At 42.0% G+C, this 22392-nt stretch overlaps 1 protein-coding gene and 1 pseudogene across 1 annotated transcript; both read left to right on the top strand.

The window, feature by feature from the left end:
- The first annotated feature begins 13493 nt into the window (after positions 1-13493).
- On the top strand, positions 13494-16209 carry LOC125549233 (nascent polypeptide-associated complex subunit alpha-like protein 1). The gene is made up of 4 exons (XM_048712695.1): positions 13494-13669; positions 14513-14579; positions 15395-15519; positions 15614-16209. The coding sequence occupies exons 1-4, from the start codon at positions 13619-13621 to the stop codon at positions 15947-15949; spliced, it is 579 nt and encodes a 192-aa protein (XP_048568652.1). The 5' UTR covers positions 13494-13618; the 3' UTR covers positions 15950-16209.
- Positions 16210-20302: 4093 nt separating this feature from the next.
- On the top strand, positions 20303-21675 carry LOC125549232 (annotated as a pseudogene).
- The last annotated feature ends 717 nt before the right edge of the window (positions 21676-22392 follow it).

Below are 22392 nucleotides of genomic sequence, written 5' to 3'. Positions count from 1 at the left end.
GTTGGCCAAACCAAACGGATAATTCGAAGAGACTTGCAAAGATAACCAATCATACATAAAAGAATTCAGAGAAGATTCAAATATTATTCATAGATAGACTTGATCATAAACCCACAATTCATCGATCTCAACAAACACACCACAAAAAGAAGATTTCATCGAATAGATCTCCACAAGAGAGGGGGAGAACTTTGTATTGAGATTCAAAGAGAGAGAGAGAAGAAGCCATCTAGCTACTACCTATGGACCCGAAGGTCTGAGGTAAACTACTCACACTTCATCGGAGGGGCTATGATGATGTAGAAGCCCTCCGTGATGACGGCCCTCTTCCGGCGGAGTTCCAGAACAGGCCCCAAGATGGGATCTCGTGGATACAGAAAGTTGCGACACTGGAATTAGGTTTTTGGCTCCTGTTCTGATCGTTTGGGGGTACGTAGGTATATATAGGAGGAAGGAGTACGTCGGTGGAGCACCGAGGGGCCCACGAGGCAGGGGGCGCCCTAGGGGGGGCGCCCCCCACCCTCGTGACCTCCTCTTTGACTCGGAGTAGGGTCCAAGTCTCCTGGATCACGTTCGGTGAGAAAATCACGTTCCCGAAGATTTTATTCCGTTTGGACTCCGTTTGATATTCTGTTTCTCCGAAACACTGAAATAGGCAAAAAACATCAATTCTGGGCTGGGCCTCCGGTTAATAGGTTAGTCCCAAAAATAATATAAAAGTGTAAAATAAAGCCCTATATAGTCCAAAACAATAGATAATATATCATGGAGCAATCAAAAATTATAGATACATTGGAGACATATCAGCATGATATAGGCTCTAGGCACTTGTAGGAGTAGTTGCTATCAATTTTATTGAAGTTGGTTCACTTTTGTTTGAAGTTACTAAAAATTTGAGAATATTTCAGAAATAATGAAGAGATTTTTGAGGGGCTCATCGACCCGAAGCTCGAAGGAAAAGCAAAATGAAGAAGCACAGAGGCCCAAATATAATTTGCCTCGCACCGCGGAGGTTCGGCCATGTGAATGGCCTTCCGATAATTTATTGAGAGAAGCCGGGATTTATGATGATTTCTATACATTGGTTGAGAATGCTGGCCTGACCGACTTCCTCCGCGACCAACGTCATCAGTATCTCTTACTCACTAATACTTTGTGCAAAACTTCTACTATTTTTCTAAGGAAACACCTCCTTCAATAGAGTTTCATTTATATGATGTTGTTAAGAAGATGCCACTAGATGAATTTTGCAAGGTTTGCAAAATACCCTTCGAGGGTACTTTAGATGAACCACATCGTAAGGATGTGGATGGGTTTATTGACACCATTACTGTGGGGAAAACTAGGAAGGTTTCCGATGCAAGAATCACTAGCATACATTTTCCTGTTTTACGCTACTTTGCTATATTTGCTAGTCGTTGCTTAATTGGTCGCGGAAACTGTGGAAACGTCGGTGTTCCTGATATTATCATTTTTCTCCATGGTTTATATTCTGATAACTCTGTTAGTATGGGCGGTATTATTGCTAAACGGTTAAGTTTAAACCGCACTAAGGGTCCCATCTTTGGAGGTATTTATGCTTCACGCCTTGCTGCACATTATGACATACCTATTAGGCTCTATGAGAAAGAAGAAAAATTGCTGCCCAATGCTTATTTATATTATAATAGTATGGTAGCGCATGACTTCATTGTTAAGAACAAGGAAGGGGAGCTTAAATATAAATTGTTCTTTGATAAACATCACCCTAAGACTATTACCTTGCCTGCTCCTTCCTTGTTTAATTTATCTGAAGGTCTGTATCTCGTTCTGTGGGCGGCCATTTACGCTTACCGGAACCCTACACCAGCCCCGGAGCCGGAAGCACAATTTGAGCCTCCACGACAGTCTGATTACTTTTGGGATCCGAAGATGACTGCCAGCCAGTGGCAATCAGAGTCTTCTTCATCTCAGTACGACCCTAGCTACAACTATGGATATCCGCCAGGCCATCCTTGGCAATGAACCAACTTAGGCCAAAAGCCTAAGCTTGGGGGAGTACGTATTTCCCACCGACATTACATTTATGTTCACACACTCATTGCTAAATGTCGGTGCTCATACTCTTTCACTGTAATATCCATGCTAGTTTATTTCCTTTTTCCTGCTTTCTTCTTGTGTGTTTAATAAACTTTAAGAAAAACAAAAAAAAATAGTGTAGTTTTTAGTTAGTTAACTTTTCTTGTTGTAGTAGTAATAATTAAAAAGAAAACCCAAAAAGATTTCCCGTTCTTCTTTTGCTTGTTGGGAGCTTTCCTGTGTAAATAGTTTTTATTTCTTTTCTTTTCTTTGGGGGTCGATAGGAGAAAACCATGATTAAATTGTTGAAGTTGCTCTTATATGCATTATTGTTGATTTAACCAAGAGCCCATATTTCCTAGTCTTCTCCTGTTTATTGAATGCTCGCAGATTCCAGCTTAGTCCAATGCACGTGCACTCTTATTATTATTCACATCGTTTGATCGTGCAAGTGAAAGGCAATTATGACGATATATGATGGACTGACTGAGATGAGAAAAGCTGGTATGAACTCGACCTCTCTTGTTTTTGTAAATATGATGAGTTCATCATTCCTGATTCAGCTTATTATGAATAAACATGTTTGCAATGACAATTAGAGATCATAGTTGCTCGTGTCATGCTTGATTAGCTATGAGTTATAATGGTTTACCTTGCGTGCCAACATGCTATTAAAATGGTTGTGATGTGGTATGATGGGGTGGTATCCTCCTTTGGATGACTTAAATGACTTGACTTGGCACATGTTCACACATGTAGTTGAAAAAAATCAACATAGCCTTCACGATATTTATGTTCATGGTGGATTATATCCTACTCATGCTTGCATCCAATGTTTATTAATTTTAATGCATGTTCATGACTGTTGTCGCTCTCTAGTTGGTCGCTTCCCAGTCTTTTGCTAGCCTTCACTTGTACTAAGCGGGAATACTGCTTGTGCATCCAATCCCTTAAACCCCAAAGTTATTCCATATGAGTCCACCATATCTTCCTATATGTGGTATCTACCTGCCGTTCCAAGTAAATTTGTATGTGCCAAACTCTAAACCTTCAAATAAACATTCTTTTTTGTATGCTCGAATAGTTCATGTATCAACTAAGGCTGCCCTTATCTTCCATGCTAGGTGGGTTATTCTCAAGAGGAGTGGACTCCGCTCCTCACTCACGAGAATATGGCTGGTCACCGGGATGCCCAGTCCCATGCTTTGTGCAAACTAAATCAAAATAATTGCAAACAAAACTCCTCCTGGGACTGTTGCTAGTTGGAGACACTCGTTGTTTCGAGCAAGTCATGGATTGATGCTTGTTGGTGGAGGGGGAGTATAAACTTTACCATTCTGTTTGGGAACCGCCTATAATGTGTGTAGCATGGAAGATATCGTCATCTCTTGGTTGTTATGTTTACAATGCAAGTATGCCGCTCAAAATATTATTTATCTCTATTTCAAAACCGAGCTCTGGCACGTCTACAAATCCCTGCTTCCCTCTGCGAAGGGCCTATCTATTTACTTTTATGTTGAGTCATCACCCTCTTATTAAAAGCACTAGCTGGAGAGCGTAGCTGTCATTTGCATTCATTACTATTAATTTATATTGGGTAAGACTATGACTGGATCTCTTTTACCATGAATTACAATGTCCAGTCAGTCCTTGATCTTTAAAAGTGCTCTGCATTTATGTTTTGCGGTCTCAGAAAGGGGTCGCGAGATACCATCTTGTTATATCATATTATGATTGTTTTGAGAAAGTGTTGTCATCCGAGATTTATTATTATCGCTCGCTAGTTGATTATGCCATTGATATGAGTAAACATGAGACCTAAGAGTTATTGCAAATGTGGTTAGTCACAATCTTTGCTGAAAACTTGAATGCTGACTTTACATATTTACAACAACAAGAGGAAACAGAGTTTGTAAAAGCTTTTCTTTATCACTTTCAGTTTATCAACTAAATTGCTTGAGGACAAGAAAAGGTTTAAGCTTGGGGGAGTTGATACATCTTCGTCGTATCTACTTTCCAAACACTTTTGCCCTTGTTTTGAACTCTAACTTGCATGATTTGAATGGCACTAACCTAGACTGATGCTGTTTTCAGCAGACTTTCCATGGTGTTATTTATGTGCAGAAACAAAAGTTCTCGGAATGACCTGAAACTCCACGGAACGTCTATTTGGAAATAATAAAAAATCCTTGCAAAAGATGGAGACCAGGGGGCCCACACCCTGGCCACGAGGGTGGAGGGCGCGCCCTCCCCCCTAGGGCGCGCCCCTACCTCGTGGGCCCCCTGGAGCTCCTCCGACCTCAATTCCAACTCTATATATTTGCTTTCTTGGAGAAAAAAATTAGAGAGAAGAATTCATCGCGCTTTACGATATGGAGCCGCCGCCAAGCCCTAAAACCTCTCGGGAGGGCTGATCTGGAGTCCGTTCGGGGCTCCGGTGAGGGGGATCCGTCGCCATCGTCATCATCAACCATCCTCCATCACCAATTTCATGATGCTCACCACCGTGCGTGAGTAATTCCATCGTAGGCTTGCTGGACGGTGACGGGTTTGATGAGATCTATCATGTAATCGAGTTAGTTTTGTTAGGGTTTGATCCCTAGTATCCACTATGTTCTGAGAGTGATGTTGCTATGACTTTGCTGTGCTTAATGCTTGTCACTAGGGCCCGAGTGCCATGATTTCAGATCTGAACCTATTATGTTTTCATGAATATATGTGAGTACTTGATCCTATCTTGCAAGTCTATAGTCACCTACTATGTGTTATGATCTGGCAACCCCGAAGTGACAATAATCGGGACCACTCCTGGTGATGAACATAGTTTGAGGAGTTCATGTATTCACTATGTGCTAATGCTTTGTTCGGTACTCTATTAAAAGGAGGCCTTAATATCCCTTAGTTTCCGTTAGGACCCCGCTGCCACGGGAGGGTAGGACAAAAGATGTCATGCAAGTTCTTTTCATAAGCACGTATGACTATATTTGGAATACATGCCTACATTACATTGATAAATTGGAGCTAGTTCTGTCACCCTATGTTACGATTGTTAAATGATGAACCGCATCCGGCATAATTCTCCATCACCGATCCAATGCCTAGGAGCTTTTCACATATTGTTCTTCGTTTATTTACTTTCCCGTTGCTACTGTTACAATCACTACAAAACACCAAAAACATTACTTTTGCTATAGTTACTTTTGTTACTGTTACCACTACTATCATACTACTTTGCTACTAAATACTTTGTTGCAGATATTAAGTTATCGAGGTGTGGTTGAATTGACAACTCAACTGCTAATACTTGAGAATATTCTTTGGCTCCCCTTGTGTCGAATCAATAAATTCGGGTTGAATACTCTACCCTCGAAAACTGTTGCGATCCCGTATACTTGTGGGTTATCAACACCTACTGAAATATCCTTGCAAATGGCTGATAAATCAACTGTTATACCTGTCGGTATTTGTGAGGATGTGCCTGTTGTGGTTGCAAATGTTACTATTTTAACGGACTTTGTTATTCTTGATATTCCCGAGGACGATAGTATGTCTATTATTCTTAGAAGACCCTTTTTGAGTACTGCAGGGGTTGTTATTGATTGCCACAGAGGGAATGTCACTTTTCATGTTAATGGTAATGAGCATACGGTACACTTTCCAAGGAAACAACCTCAAGTTCATAGCATAAACTCTATTGGAAAAATTCCATCGATTATTTTTGGAGGTTTTGAATTTCCTCTTCCTACTCTCAAAAAGAGATATGATATTCTTATTATTGGGGATGCGCATATCCCCGTTGAGGTAACATAGTGTTATTCGAAATTTCTCGGGTTTCATGTTATTCGGAATGAGTTTGTTAACAAGATTTGATCAACCTTGTTAGTGGATTCCTTTTGATGAGCATGAGGTGGATGAAGTTAGAAAGCACAACCTTCTGTACCTTCCTTTTACTTTCTGTTGTTTAGTTGAAATAAAGTAAAAATAGTATTTTCTGTCAGTTTTCTAAATTATCTGTGCAATATAGAAATACCCCGAAAATAAAAGTTCTCCAAATGCCCTGAAATTGAAATATGATTTTTTTCTGGAATATTTGAGAATATCTGGCACTGAGAACACAGCAGGGGGAGCAAGCACCTGGGCACGAGGGTCCAGGGCACACCCCCTGCCTCGTGGGCCCACGGTGGCTCCCCTCCACTTATTACTACACCCACACACTTCTTCTTCCTCCCAAAAAAATCACCATCCAGCTCAAGCACGAGTTCTAGCTCATTTTGCTGCGATTTTCGATCTCCTTGCTCAAAGAACCTCTCACAAAACTGCTTTGGGGGATTGTTCCTTGGTATGTGACTCCTCCATTGGTCCAATTAGTTTTTGTTCTAGTGCTTTATTCATTGCAAATTTGTGCTGCCTAGGTGACCATGTTCTTGAGCTTGCATGTCAAATTTATATGGTTCCAAGTAGTTCTGATTCATGATATAGTCTCTAGGCACTTGTGGGAGTAGTTGCTATCAATTTTGTTGAGTTTGGTTCACTTTTATTTGAAGTTACTAAAAATTTCAGAAATTTTCAGAAAATGATGAAGAGATTTTTGAGGGGCTCATCGAGCCAAAGCTCGAGGGAAAAGCAAAGTAAAGAAGAGGAGAGGCCCAAATATAATCTGCCTCGCACCGCAGAGGTTCGGCCGTGCGAATGGCCTTGTGATAATTTCCTGAGAGCAGCCGGGATTTATGATGATTTTTATGAGTTGGCTGAGAATGCAGGCCTCACCGACTTCCTTAGTGACCAACACGAACAGAAAGTATCTTGTTCCGCTGGCGGCCATCCACGCCTACCGGAATCCTACATCACCTACAGAGGCTGAGCCGGAACCACAATTTGATCCTCCATGACATTCTAATTATCAGTGGGATCCGGAGGCAATTGCCAACCAGTGGCAATTCGAGGCTTCTTCTCAGTACGACCCCAACTATAACTATGGATATCTGCCAGGCCAGCCGTGGCGATAGACCAACTTAGGCCAAAAACCTAAGCTTGGGGGAGTACGTATCTCTCACCGACATTAGATTCATGTTCACACACTCATTGCTAGTTGTTGGTGCTCATACTCTTTCACTGTAATATCCATGCTAGTTTATTTTTCCTTTTTATGCTTTCTTCTTGTGTGTTTGGAAAACCTTAAGAAAAAACAAAAAATAGTTGTAGCTTTTAGCTAGTTTACTTTCTTGTTGTAGTAGTAGTAATTAAAAAGAAAGAAAACCCAAAAAGATTTCTTGTTCTTCTTTTGTTTGTTGGGAGCTTTCCCGTGTAAATAGTTTTATTTCTTTTCTTTGGGGGTCGATAGGAGAAGACCATTATGAAATTGTTGAAGTGGCTCTTATATGCTTTATTGTTGATTTAACCAAGAGCCCATATTGCCTTGTCTTCTCCTGTTTATTGAATGCTCGCAGATTCCAGCTTAGTCCAATGCACGTGCACTATTATTATTATTCACATCATTCGGTCGTGTAAGTGAAAGGGAATAATGACGATATATGATGGACTGATTGAGATGAGAGAAGCTGGTATGAACTCGACCTCTCTTGTTTTTGTAAATATGATTAGTTCATCGTTCCTGATTCGGCCTATTATGAATAAACATGTTTGCAATGACAATTAGAGATTATAGTTACTTATGCCATGCTTAATTAGCTAGGAGCTTATAATAGTTTACCTTGCGTGCTAACATGCTATTAAAATGGTTGTGATGTGGTATGATGGGGTGGTATCCTCCTTTGAATGATTTAGGTGACTTGACTTGGCACATGTTCACACATATAGTTGAAACAAATCAACATAGCCTTCACGATATTTATGTTCATGGTGGATTATATCCTACTCATGCTTGCACTCAATGTTTATGAATTTTAATGCATGTTCATGACTGTTGTCGCTCTCTAGTTGGTCTCTTCCCAGTCTTTTGCTAGCCTTCACTTGTACTAAGCGGGAATACTGCTTGTGCATCCAATCCCTTAAACCCCAAAGTTATTCCGTATGAGTACACTATACCTTCCTATATGCGGTATCCACCTGCCGTTCCAAGTAAATTTGTATGTGCCAAACTCTAAACCTTCAAATGAAATTATGTTTTGTATGCTCGAATAGCTCATGTATCAACTAGGGCTGTCCTTATCTTCCATGTTAGGCGGGTTATTCTCAAGAGGAGTGGACTCTGCTCCTCACTCATGAGAAAATGGCTGGTCACGGGGATGCCCAGTCCCATGCTTTATGCAAATCAAATCAAAATAATTGCAAACAAAACTCCCCCGGGACTGTTGTTAGTTGGAGGCACTCGTTGATTCGAGCAAGCCATGGATTGATACTTGTTGGTGGAGGGGGAGTATAAACTTTACCATTCTGTTTGGGAACCGCCTATAATGTGTGTAGCATGGAAGATATCGCCATCTCTTGGTTGTTATGTTGACAATGCAAGTATGCCGCTCAAAATATTATTTATCTCTATTTCAAAACCGAGCTCTGGCACCTCTACAAATCCCTGCTTCCCTCTGCGAAGGGCCTATCTATTTACTTTTATGTTGAGTCATCACCCTCTTATTAAAAAGCACCAGATGGAGAGCGCTGCTGTCATTTGCATCCATTACTATTAATTTATATTGCGTATGACTATGACTGGATATCTTTTACCATGAATCACAATGTCTAGTCAGTCCTTGATCTTTAAAGGTGCTCTACATTTATGTTTTGCGGTCTCAGAAAGGGCTAGCGAGATGCCATCTTGTTATATCATATTATGATTATTTTGAGAAAGTGTTTTCATCCGAGATTTATTATTATTGCTCGCTAGGTGATTATGCCATTGATATGAGTAAACATGAGACCTAACTGTTATTGTGAATGTGGTTAGTTCATAATCTTTGATGAAAATTTGAATGCTGGCCTTACATATTTACAACAACAAGAGCAAACAGAGTTTGTAAAAGTTTTTCTTTATCACTTTCAGTTTATCAACTGAATTGCTTATGGACAAGCAAAGGTTTAAGCTTGAGGGAGTTGATATGTCTCCATCGTATCTACTTTTCCAAACACTTTTTCCCTTGTTTTGGACTCTAACTTGCATGATTTGAATGGAACTAAACTGGACTGACGCTGTTTTCAGCAGAATTGCCATGGTGTTATTTATGTGCAGAAACAAAAGTTCTCGGAATGACCTGAAACTTCATGGAGCTTATTTTTGGAAATAATAAAAAATATTGGCTAAAGAATCAAGGTCAGGGGGCCCACACCCTGGGCACGAGGGTGGGGGCGCGCCCCCTGCCTCGTGGGCCCCCTAGAGCTCCACCGACCTCAACTCCAACTCCATATATTCGTGTTCGGGGAGAAAAAAATAAAAGAGAAGGATTCATCGCGTTTTACGATACGGAGCCGCCGCCAAGCCCTAAACTCTCTCGGGAGGGCTGATCTGGAGTCCGTTCGGGGCTCCGGAGAGGGGAATCCGTCGCCGTCGTCATCATCAACCATCCTCCATCACCAATTTCATGATGCTGACCGCTGTACGTGAGTAATTTCATCGTAGACTTGCTGGATGGTGATGGGTTGGATGAGATCTATTATGTAATCGAGTTAGTTTTGTTAGGGTTTGATCCCTAGTATCCACTATGTTCCGAGATTGATGTTGCTATGACTTTGATATGCTTAATGCTTGTCACTAGGGCCCAAGTGTCATGATTTTAAATCTGAATCTATTATGTTTTCATGAATATATGTGAGTTCTTGATCCTATCTTGCAAGTCTATAGTCACCTACTATGTGTTATGATCCGGCAACCCCGAAATGACAATAATTAGGACCACTCCCCGTGATGACCGTAGTTTGAGGAGTTCATGTATTCACTATGTGTTAATGCTTTGGTCCAGTACTCTATTAAAAGGAGGCCTTAATATCCCTTAGTTTTCGCTAGGACCCCGCTGCCATGGGAGGGTAGGAGAAAAGATGTCATGCAAGTTCTTTTTCATAAGCACGTATGACTATATTCGGAATACATGCCTACATTACATTGATGAATTGGAGCTAGTTCTGTGTTACCCTATGTTATGATTGTTATACGATGAACCGCATCCGGCATAATTCTCCATCATCGATCCAATGCCTACGAGCTTTTCATATATTGTTCTTCGCTTATTTACTTTTCCGTTGATATTGTTACAATCACTACAAAACCCAAAAATATTACTTTTGCTACCGTTACCATTACTATCATATTACTTTGCTACTAAATACTTAGCTGCAGATATTAAGTTATCCAGGTGTGGCTAAATTGACAACTCAGTTGGTAATACTTGAGAATATTCTTTGGCTCCCCTTGTGTCGAATCAATAAATTTGGGTTGAATACTCTACCCTCGAAAACTGTTGCGATCCCCTATACTTGTGGGTTATCAAATAGTACTTCAAAATTTTAGGTCTATAATTAAAGAAAACTTAATTTATGCACTTGTGTTGTTCATTTTCCATCTACTTGGTTGAATAGAATCATGTTTCATCTACTCAGTGAATGGCTTGCTTGTTCACATGAATGCTTTCCATCTACTCAGAAAACTGCCAGGATCCATCACTGAAGCTCTATCTGAAGATTACTGAAGATTTGGACACTTGTACGTTCATCCACAGCTCCATACCTCTTCGCTGCGGCCATTGACTACGTAACCGACTGTGTAACCATCCATCTCTGATCCTAGGGTGCTCATATCTTCTTGCTTTGTTGTTCTGTTTCTGGGATATATGAGCTGTGTAAGCCAAAGGGCAGGAATATGTTATCTCTTGTATTTGGGTTGAATCCTAGACGCTCCATGTTCTGGCTGGCATAAAGAGGATGTTTGGATTGTGGCCAACAGTTACCATGCCAATTTTTGGCGTTGACTGCAGTCATGCGCTAGCACTACTAGGGAAAAGCCTAGCAGCAGCGCGGATTTTGGGCCTATTAGCAGCGCGGGGGCCGGCGCTACTAATAAGGCACTACAACTAACGTATAGCAGCAGCGTGGGTGCCACCCGCGCTACTACTACGTCCGTTAGTAGTAGCGTGGGTAAAAACCCGCGCTACTACTAACCCACGGAATTTTTTTTCGAATTTTTTGCGCGAATTTTCAAATTTATGAATTATTTTAACCTCTAATCTCTAATCACCCTCATCGCTGCTCAATTTAATCTCTAATCACCCCTCATCATTTCAAATCATCTAACTTCCCGGACGGTCACCCATCCTCTCACTACTCCAGCCTAAGCACGCTTAACTTCCGGGTTCTATTCTCCCTCGATTCCAAGTCTGCACTTGTTGTTTTCCTGACAATAGTAAGATGTCAATCCTATTAACCCTCGGGAGTTTAGCTTGAGCATGAACTCACACATTTCGCTGTTTGAGTTTAAAACTATTGTTCTAAAAAACAATAATTATTTAGTAACACTAATATTTCTTGAATAAGGAGTATGACCATATTTTGACCAAAGTTTGACCAGATTTGACCAAAATTCCAAAAAACTGAAATAATTATTTAGTAACACTAATATTCTTGAATAATTATTTAGTAACACTAATACTTCTTGAATAAGTAGTTTGACCACAGTTTGACCAGATTTGACCAAAATTAAAAAAAAACTGAAATTTGAGCATAACTTTTTTTCCTTTTAGAATTTTGAGGATTCTAAAAATTTGCAAACAGGCCATAGGCCGTCTCCATCGTATGCGGATTTTCGTGCTGAACATTTTGATATATTATACGTTTTTTCTGACATCGTATGCAAAAGTTATAGCCGTTTTATATTTTCCCTATACTTTTTGCAAAACATGTCCAAATATAAGTTTTTAAATTTTCCTAACTAGTAGATGTAGTAACATAACTACATCTCGAAGGATTTTAATTTTGAAACATTTTGATATATTATATGTTTTTTTCTAACATGGTATGCAAAAGTTATAGCCGTTTTACATTTTCCCTACACTTTTTGCAAAACATGTCCAAATTTAAGTTTTTAAATTTTCCTAACTAGTAGATGTAGTAACATAACTACATCTCGAAGGATTTTAATTTTTGAAGTTTTTATCATTTTCTTTTGCTTTTTACAAAACCGAAAAGGCGATCCGGGGGGGTAGAGTTTCAAAATGGGACCTTTAGTAGTAGCGAGGGATTTTACCCCTCGCTACTACTCTGGCATGTCCCGGAGGGGCACGGTTGAGACCTCTTAGTAGTAGCGAGGGGTAAAAACTTAGTAGTAGCGCGGGTTTATAACCCTCGCTACTACTATGGCATGGCCTAGAGGCACGGTAGAGACCGCTTAGTAGTAGCGAGGGATAAAAACCAACGCTACTGCTATCAACTTAGTAGTAGCGAGGGTTAAAAACCCGCGCTATTACTATGGCATGTCCCGGGGGACACGGTAGAGACCGCTTAGTAGTAGCGAGGGTAAAAAACCAGCGCTACTGCTATCAATTTAGTAATAGCGAGGGTTAAAACCCGCGCTACTGTTACTTAGCAGCAGCGCCTGATTTTAAAGCGCACTGCTGATAAGATTCTGTGTATATGCTTTTCCCTAATAGTGTAGCGTTTCGTTCGGATTGAAGCCCAAGTTTTGGAGCCTCGCCAATATTTTCTTCGTAGCTACCGATTCCTTCGGGCTGCTGTACCAAGGCGCTGGCAAAACATGGGCGGGCAAATCCTATGCAAAATTTTGGTGTGCCCTTGATTTGGCGGGGCTGACCTGGGCGTAAACCAAACATCCCTGAACTTCCTTATAATCTTGTAAGTTCTAGCGAGCAACATTCATCTAAGAGTAGTAAATCCGTGTGACAAGCTGATCCTCCCTTGTTTCTAAGTGTTTCATCTCCGTATCTCCCTATGTCCCCTGAATTCTCTAGCCAAAACTTGTCAATCGGTATCTAGATGGTTGAATTCTTTATGTTTCCTATATTTGGGGAGCCCGGACTATCCAGATGGATGAATTTTAGGGAGCCCGTTGGGAGTCCATTTGATGTCTGAACACGCCCGAACATACGTGGGAGAAATAAGCTTCGACCTCCGGGACGACCTTAATCATTTATTTGGTTTATTTATATATCTTGTGGCCCGTAGCAATGCACGGGCATTCTACTAGTATGTACTCCCTCCGTTCTAAAATAAATGACTCAACTTTGTATTAATTTAGTACAAAGTTAATATAAAGTTGGGTCATCTATTTTGGAACGGGAGTATTATTTTGCTCCACTGCCCCCCTAGCTCAATTGGCATCTACACTAAACACTAAGTTGCCAAGCGGACCTTGAACTGAAAACTAACGCTCGCATTCACTATCCAACTGGGCCGCACATGTTGGGCCCAAACGTTCCCAAGATGGGCCCAAACAGCGGCCAGCCAACGCCGACCGGAAGGCCAAGCGCGTCTCTTCCTCGCTTCCCCTCCGTCGCAGTCTCTCTCTCTTGGCCCTCTCCTCTGCTCTCCGGCTCCCAAGCCCCTCCCTCCTAGCCTAGCTAGGGTTTTACTTTCCCCTCCCACAAGGTTTTTCCGGCGCGCCACCATGACGGTCGCCGAGCTTCTCCGCGCCCAGCTCGAGGAGCAGAACATCGAGGTGATCCTCCATTCCGCCCCCTCCCCCCCTCCGATTTAGTGCCGTGTCAAACTGAAAAAATGATAATTTCGCCTCTCCATGCTTGTTCGGGCCCTACGTCGGCTTATTTTGTTGCGGCGGCGGTGCTAGGACGGTAGATCTCCTCTGTTTATGTCCCCTAAGTTGCAGAGCTTTGGTTGGAGAGCTGTGGGTGGCCAGCCTAATGGCAGTTCTGTGTTTGTCCCTGTTTCTGCTCTTATTATCCTGCATTTTTTCATTGGGGGGAGGGCAGCGGCCCAGCCCAGGCCTTGTGATGCCTGCTTGTCCAGCTACGAGTTCAATTTCAGAGTTTGCTTATACTGTCCTTTGGTCTTTCCGGAGCTAGCTTTGTTGTAATAGGCCCTGTGATTTGTGACTTGTCTGTTAGTTGTTCCTTCCTGTATAAAGATTTGTGGTTCCCTTTCTGAGAGAAGAGATCTGCAGTGTTGTACACTGAAATGCTACTGCTTTGTCTTGTGCATGCACAATCTGAAAGGAATTTTAACTGAGCACAGATAAATCAGTCACCTTTGGTGGTTGCTAGAGTAGAAATGCTACCTTATTTATTAATTATCTATGGAATCCAGTTGTGACCTAAGTATCATGTGTGTATTTGTGTATGCTTATATGAAGTATGACATATTTCCTGTACCAACAATATAAACATTTCACCATAGCTTCTGTTGTCAATGCAGGCAACAGTTCCTTGTAATATGTCTAACTCTGCTTTCCCCCCTCTGCATGTCCCCTGTTCTGAGGCATTGCTGCTTAGTGTTAATACTTATGACGCTCAAGTAATATGATATTTGTAATGCATACTCTCAGGGAGATGAGCCTATCCTTGAGGATGATGATGACGATGAGGATGAAAAAGATGACGATGACGTTGAGGGTATGATGAAATTCTATCCTGCAGTTGCTTCCATTCAGTTCAAGCAGCCACTTAGTTACAGACAAGCCTATTTCTATTTGAGATGCTGCCTTTTCAACCCCTGAATCAATTGGATTATTTTGTTTCTATTGGACTGAATTTTGGCATTATCATAATTAAGAAGTTGTTGTCTGATCTGTTCCCCAATATGATACAAACTCTGTATTTACCTTTTTTGGTTCACTTTTACCTGTTTTTATTTGAAGATTAGGCACTGACCAGTTTGTACTCTCTAATATTCTGTTCTTTCCATACAGTGCCATGCCTTTGTAGTTTATGTTCTTATATTTTTGGAATCATACCCACTTATTCCTGAATTATTCAGCACTGCTTGTCTATATACTTTATAGTTTCCTTGAGTGCTGCCTGCCATTCATATATAATATTCACCTCTGTACTGAGGTGGCACCTTGTATCAACGTCAATCTGTATTAACATATACTCCCTCCATTCCATATTAATTGAGGCTGAAATAGATGTATCTACTATCTAGCACTGAAATGCGTCTAGATACATCCATTTCAGTGTCAAACTGTCAATTAATATGGGACGGAGGGAGTACATGAATGTTCAGCTATAGCATTTAGTTTGATAGGTGCAAATCCTGAATGTAAAATCTTGCTTTTGCTATTATAATCCTGGTAGGTGAACCATTTCAATGTATTTAGTATGAAGTGATGCTGGAATTTCCATTATACAAGTAGCTAATCCTTTGTACCTTACCCTAACTATGTCTTGAAAATCTGACAATATACATCTGTGCTTTCTGGGACAAGGGGGCGATGCTGGTGGAAGATCTCGGCAGAGTAGGAGTGAGAAGAAGAGCAGGAAAGCCATGGAGAAGCTTGGCATGAAGGCCATTACTGGTGTGAGCCGTGTAACTATCAAGAAGAGCAAGACCGTGAGCATCTTGACCACTTCAGAGCGTTGTTCCCTGTGGCATAATTAAATGCTGGTGGTTGTTGCATTTTCTTAACTTCTCCACATAATTGCAGGTTGTGTATGTCCTCTCCAAGCCAGACGTCTTCAAGAGCTCGCAGTCAGACACCTACGTCATGTTCGGGGAGGTCAAGCTCGAGGACCCGAGCACTCAGCTGCAGACACAAGCGGCGGAACAGTTCAAGGCGCCAGGCCCGAGCAGTGTGATCTCAAAGGGTGAGCCGTCCATGGCAGCAGCCCAAGACGGTGAGGAGGTCGACGACACTGATGTTGACAAGAAGGACGTTGAGCTCGTGATGAGGCAGGCCTCCGTGTCGAGATCCAGGGCCGTGAAGGCGCTCAAGGCTGCGGATGGCGACATTGTCAGTGCTATCATGGAGTTGACTAACTAGGTGCTAGAAGGTGGAATTGTGTCTTGATAACAGGGTGTGGGATCGCAGAGCAGTTTTTGGTCATGTCATCTTGAAACTTGAATGTTGCAGTTGCGGGATTGGTAGCTCTGTTTCTCTGTTCACCAAACTAGTACTCTCATGTAGGTTTCCTAGGAGTTTTAACATCTGAGGATCAGCAAACTGTATGCTCTTTTGGGAAAATTTGTATCTTCTGTGTGCCAGATTTTGTTTTCGAATGCACGTAATCATGTTTTAGCTAATATCTGTCATTCGAGTTAGCTTTTACTAGATCCGGCTTAACAGTTTGTCTTGTCACATGGACCACAATAATCACTCAGAGTGTTGCTGCCACTGATCGACCAGATGAACACCTTTGAGGAGTCTTGGGGTATGTTTGGATTGTGACAAAGGTGTACCACACCTAATTTGTTGTTTTGACAAAAAAAAAATCTGTTTTTGTTTGGATGGCTGTCAACTTCTTGGCATATATGAATACTGTTTGTAGAACTCGTTTCTTTTCCTTGCCAATGTTCCAACTTACAACCAACCAAAACCTCAACCATTTCTTTTTTTTAAGAGTGAATTCCGGCTTTTACCCCCTATTTTGACATTTTTGACACTAATTACCCCATTTAGCAAGATTTCATTCATTTTACCCCATTTAGCAAAAATGTTGCCACAGTTTACCCCGTTTAATTTTTTTGAGCATTCTGACTGGTGGGTCACAATTGTCGGGTCCAGCTGGCATGCCACGTCAGTGGTTTTTCCTGGCTATTTTTCTCACTGCTGAACTGGGCAGCGCCGCTTCTTCTGACCGGCTCAGCCGATGGAGGTCGCTCGCGGCACGTCCAACGTCCAAGTCGGCCGCGCGCCACGCTCGCCTCCCATGGCTTCTCGTTTGTGTTGCTCTCCCCCAATTAACATTCAAACTGATTTTCTTATAAGCATCAAGTTCCTCTAGCATGTTCACCATGCCTGCATCATCTGTTAACTCAATCATGGAGTTTCCGTTGGCCCCCTTCTTCTGATAATTAGCACTGTCCCAAGGGTTGGAACCCAATTCCTTCATCTTCTCCTTTATATCAAAATAAATAATGAAATACCTCTCAATCATCTCTGGCTCTGGATTCTTGTATCCACGGACATGTAAAATATGCCTAACACTCTACATCTCCGTTGCCATCCGCTTTGTTCAAGAAAAAGAAAAATGAATTAGTGGCTGCAATCATAATATACTCTAATACGGTGAACGAACACGTTTCAGCATGCATCATAAGATACAAAGATCCAAACTTCCTTTACAGCTAGCAAGTAACAACACATACTCTTCAGTCAACATATTTGCTACCTAGATATTTAGATATGTAGGTGCATCAGAGTTAGTAAAGTAGTATATTTACACCACTTTAATCTAATCTACAGAACCATCCATACTTAAGGCCATATATGATAAAAGAAAAGCATACATGATTTTAGATTATATTGGTAACAATTTCTCCTATAATTTATTCAATGGTAATATGACATGCTGATCAAGTACAATCGTCCCATCAGAATACTTCAAACCGGAAATGAGTTTAATAGGGAGAAAAATAGACAGAAAAAACCCGTTGACGTGGCATGCCAGCTAGACCTGACAAATTGTGACCCGTAGGTCAGAACGCACGCAAAATTTAAAAGAGGGTAAATTGTGGCAACACTTGTGCTAAATGGGGTAAAACGGATGAAATCCCACTAAATGGGGTAATTAGTGTCAAAAAAGTCAAAATAGGGGGTAAAAACCGGAATTCACTCTTTTTTTAATTTCAACTAGCTATGTTTTGGTCTGAGGCATAAACCAAACACGCCCTGGGTCGCTTGCTGCCGACAAGGCCATCCCAAGGCTCGTGCAAATTCCTGCAGATACCTTGTTTTTTTTGAGTCAGTTTTGAACTTTTGATGCATATGTAATGCTAAGCTGTAAATTTTACTCCCGTAAAATAAAAACAGGTTGTAAAATTGTACTACTAGAGAAAAAGAGAGAACTGTAGACTGTGATGATCTTTAATGTGTACAGGGGCCTTTCCTTTCTTGGCCAGTTTGTCTCCCATCTGTCTCGTCTCTTCTTCAGTGGGCCCAACGGCGAGCCAGAGATAGTACCTCCTAGGAATCTCAACAGCCTCCACCCCGCGAGCCCACAAACTGTGCTTCCTCTCTCTACCACCACTGTTTCTCTAGAGTGGCACAGCGATTCCGGCAACCAATGTTGTAGCGAGGTACACTTCCCAAGTCCCTGTTATACCTTTTTGCTCATATACTGTAAAATCTTGTTCCTGATTCTGAGTGTGCGGAAATGCTAGGGGTTACAAAGGAAAATTCTTCGCCCCTTTTCAGTACTTGCATCTTGCTGTAGAACAGAGTGTAGCTTTCATCATATCTGCACCGTCGTCTTCTTATGTTGGCTCCTCCGCAAGCACATCAGGATTGGCGCTGCTTTCCCTCCTGAAAAATACACAGAGGCACCAACTCCTAAGGTTCCATATGATTTCTCGAGATGATGTGTTTCCGTATGCGTTCCATTCATATTTCATAGTGGATTGCACCGTCTATTGTCACATCTCTCTCTCCCTCTCTCCCTCTCTCCCTCCATCTTCCTATCTCCCTTTCTCTCTCTCCCCCCTTGACTATGTTCATGTTTGTTTAGGTTCTAGTACTATACAGATAACAAAGGTAGAGGCTACAAGAGACTACAGAGAGCAATGCTTTCTTTATAAGTGGCGTTCATGCTTTGGCTGAGAAAGGTTGGTGTGCACATTATCATTCATCCATAAATTTTCTGAGCCAATCTTGTAGTGCATGTCGTACTAAGCCTTTATTGCCATTTCTCCAAAGAGATATGTTTACATATGTGTGCTTTTGCTCTAATACCCCAGTAGCTCACCCTAGACTTTACACTAAACAAGGATTTGCCAAGCTAGTGAGAGACGTGAGTTTGGACCCTGAACTGAAAACCAAAGCCTTGTACACTATAAAATATGCGCAAGTAGCAAACTCTCGAATCTTCGGTGGCACCACCTCTCACTCCTCGCAGTCGCATGCGTCCTTCAACGCAAAGGACATGTCATCCCTGTTTACATTGATAGAATAGCCTACCGTCAAAGTCGAATCCGACAGATCTTGGGAACGGGGTCCCTAACTAGTAGCCTAGATGTGATGGCAACAAGGACAAGAGGTTTACCTAGTTTCAGTTTCTCCGAAGAGATAAAACCCTATGTCATGCTTGTGTTGTATTGATTTGGATGGAGTACAAAGTACAGTTTGATATACGACGATATCGTTGTGTGTTTGTCATCAATAAACCCTACACCTTGGTTTATATAGGTACCAGGGGGTCTAGGGTTACAATTAGATCAGCTATGTAGAAGGTAAAGCGTGTTGTAGACGACCTCGCTAAGTCTTAGGAGTATGCACCAAGTTTTCGGGAATACTCCTTCTACACGTCATGGGCCTCCTCGAGAAGACCTGCTGGAGGACCGCCATGGGGGTCCTCGGCCCGGCCCACCTGGCCGGGAGGTGACGTGGTGAGTGACCGAATTCTGGACACCATCACCGGCTGCTACCTTTCTTCTTTGTAACCTCTATTTTCCTTTTCGATCTGTGCTAGGTCGTAAATCTTATCCGTTCATCAATCAACTCCAATCTGAAATAAACATACCATATAGCTTTTGCAATTATAAAATCCTGGTAGGTGAACCATTTCAATAAATTTAGTATGAAGTGATGCTAGAATTTCCATTATACAAGTAGCTAATTCTTTGTACCTTGCCCTAAGAGGCAAAACAAAGAGGGATATCTTGTTCAAAATTCGAAAATCAATAATGGATAACAAGAGGACTTCAATTGCAGTCACAGTTTCTGTTCAGTCTTGCTTGACAATAGCGAAGTGCTGTATGAATGTTACACTTGCCATTTCCAATTGTTACAGATAATAATCCATGAAGTTTATTATGCCTAGAATTCTGGTCTTGTGCAAAATTTTGAAAATCTGACAATATATGTCCGCTTTCTGTGACTAGGAGGTGATGCTAGTGGAAGATCTAGGCATAGTAGGAGTGAGAAGAAGAGCAGGAAAGCCATGGGGAAGCTTGGCATGAAGGCAATTACTGGTGTGAGCCGTGTAACTATCAAGAAGAGCAATAGCATGAGCATCTTAACCACTTCAGGGCGTTGTTCCCTGTGGCATAATTATATGCTGGTGGTTGTTGCATTTTCTTAACTTCTCCACATAATTGCAGGCTATGTATGTCCTCTCCAAGACAGACGTCTTCAAGAGCTCGCAGTCAGACACCTATGTCATGTTAATTACCATTGCTATGCCTTTGTGGTTTTTATTCTTATTTTTTTGGACTCTATCATATTTACTTATTCCTGTATTATTCAGAACTGTCTCTACACAGTTTATAGTTTCCTTGAGTACTGCCTGCCATTTGTATATAATATTCACCTATGTACTGTGGTGGCACGTTGTATCAATATTAATCTGCATTAACATATGCATGAATGTTCGTATGTAGCATTTAGTTTGATAGGAGCAAATCCTCTAATGCAAACTCTTGCTTTTGCTATTATAGTCCTGCTATGTGAACCATTTCAATGCATTTAGTATGACGTGATGCTGGAACTAACATTATACGAGTAGCTAATCCTTTGTACCTTACCTAAGAGGCAAAACAAAAGGGATATCTTGTTCATTTTTAGAAAATATGATAATTGATACCAACAAGACTTGACTGCAGTCACAGTTTCTGTTCGGTCTTGCTTGAGAAAAGGGATGTGTTGTTTGAATGTTACACTTGCCATTTCCAGTGGTTAAAAATAAAAATTCATGGAGTGAACTATGTCTAGTTGTAGAATTCTGGTCTTATGCAAAATTTAGAAAGTCTTGACAATATATCTGTGCTTTCTGGGACTAGGAGGTGATGCTGGTGGAAGATCTAGGCAGAGTAGGAGTGAGAAGAAGAGCAGGAAAGCCATGGAGAAGCTTGGCATGAAGGCCATTACTGGTGTGAGCCGTGTAACTATCAAGAAGAGCAAGACCGTGAGCATCTTGACCACTTCAGGCCATTGTTCCCTATATGCTGGTGGTTGTTGCACTGTCTTAACTTTTCCACATAATTGCAGGTTATGTATGTCCTCTCGAAGCCAGATGTGTTCAAGAGCTCGCAGTCAGACACCTATGTCATGTTCGGGGAGGTCAAGGTCGAGGACCCGAGCACTAAGCTGCAGACACAAGCGGCGGAGCAGTTCAAGACGCCAGGCCCGAGCAGTGTGATCTCGATGGGCGAGCAGTCTGTGGCAGCAGCCCAGGACGATGAGGAGGTCGACGACAGTGACGTTCACAAGAAGGACGTCAAGCTCGTGATGACGTAGGCCCTCTGTGTTGAGATCCAGGGCCGTGAAGGCGCTCAAGGCTGCGGATGGCGACATTGTGAGTGCTATCATGGAGTTGACTAACTAGGTGCTAGAAGGTGGAATTGTGTCTTGATAACAGGGTGCGGGATCGCAGAGCAGTTTTTGGTCATGTCATCTTGAAACTTGAATGTTGCAGTTGCGGGATTGGTAGCTCTGTTTCTCTGTTCACCAAACTAGTACTCTCATGTAGGTTTCCTAGGAGTTTTAACATCTGAGGATCAGCAAACTGCATGCTCTTTTCGGAAAACTTGAATCTTCTATGCGCCAGATTTTGTTTTCAAATGCATGTAATCGTGTTTTAGGTAATACTAGCACATATGCCGTGCGTTGCAACGGAAAAAATTGATGTTTTGCACAAGCATAATGTCCCACAACATTGGATTCATTATGAAGAACATGTTGCAACACAACATCGCCCTTCTACAAAATGAACATAAAAAAATACGTTGCAATTTAGTCGTATTCATATTTTCTTTGCGGGGCATAATCTCCCACTGATTCCATTTAAGTACAATCATTTTTAATGGCATTTAAGCATAACCCTTTCATTAATTACCATAAAGTCCTCACCCGCTTTAGTCCTCTCCCTAAACATGAGCCTTGGACCTCACCCTTCCCCATCTACAGAAACAAAGGGCGATTTGTGCGAACCCTGGGCTCTCCACCTCGCCGTTGCCGAATCGGCGGCTCCCTCGCCCTCCGCCAGCCGCTCCGACGGTGGGAGGACGGGGGAGGCCCGATTTGCAACGTGTACATAGTGTAGGCGTGCCTAGGGAGCCAACCGGTGGCGTCGTGGAGGCGGCGACACGACTGGATCGGCTTTTTGCGGGTGTTGGTCTCCCCTTCGACGGCGAAGTTTCGGTGGAGCTCCGCTGTGGACCAGCTCCTTTCTTTGTGCTCACTGCTCGGTGAAGCGGCCATGCACGGTTCCCCGTGCTAGAGATCGAGGGATGGCAATTCCGACGGTTGAAGATCTTGAGAAGGAAGGCGGT

The sequence above is a fragment of the Triticum urartu genome, chromosome 3, assembly GCF_003073215.2.
Source record: "Triticum urartu cultivar G1812 chromosome 3, Tu2.1, whole genome shotgun sequence".
In the NCBI taxonomy this organism is placed as follows: domain Eukaryota; kingdom Viridiplantae; phylum Streptophyta; class Magnoliopsida; order Poales; family Poaceae; genus Triticum; species Triticum urartu.
The sequence above is the reverse complement of the archived record's forward strand: the minus strand, read 5'-3'. Positions and strand labels throughout refer to the sequence as shown.

Coding starts and splice junctions, on each gene's coding strand:
- LOC125549233 (XM_048712695.1), top strand. CDS start 13,619: ATGACGGTCGCCGAGCTTCTCCGCGCCCAGCTCGAGGAGCAGAACATC. Junction 13,670..14,512: donor TCGAGGAGCAGAACATCGAG/GTGATCCTCCAT, acceptor GCATACTCTCAG/GGAGATGAGCCTATCCTTGA. Junction 15,520..15,613: donor CTATCAAGAAGAGCAAGACC/GTGAGCATCTTG, acceptor ACATAATTGCAG/GTTGTGTATGTCCTCTCCAA.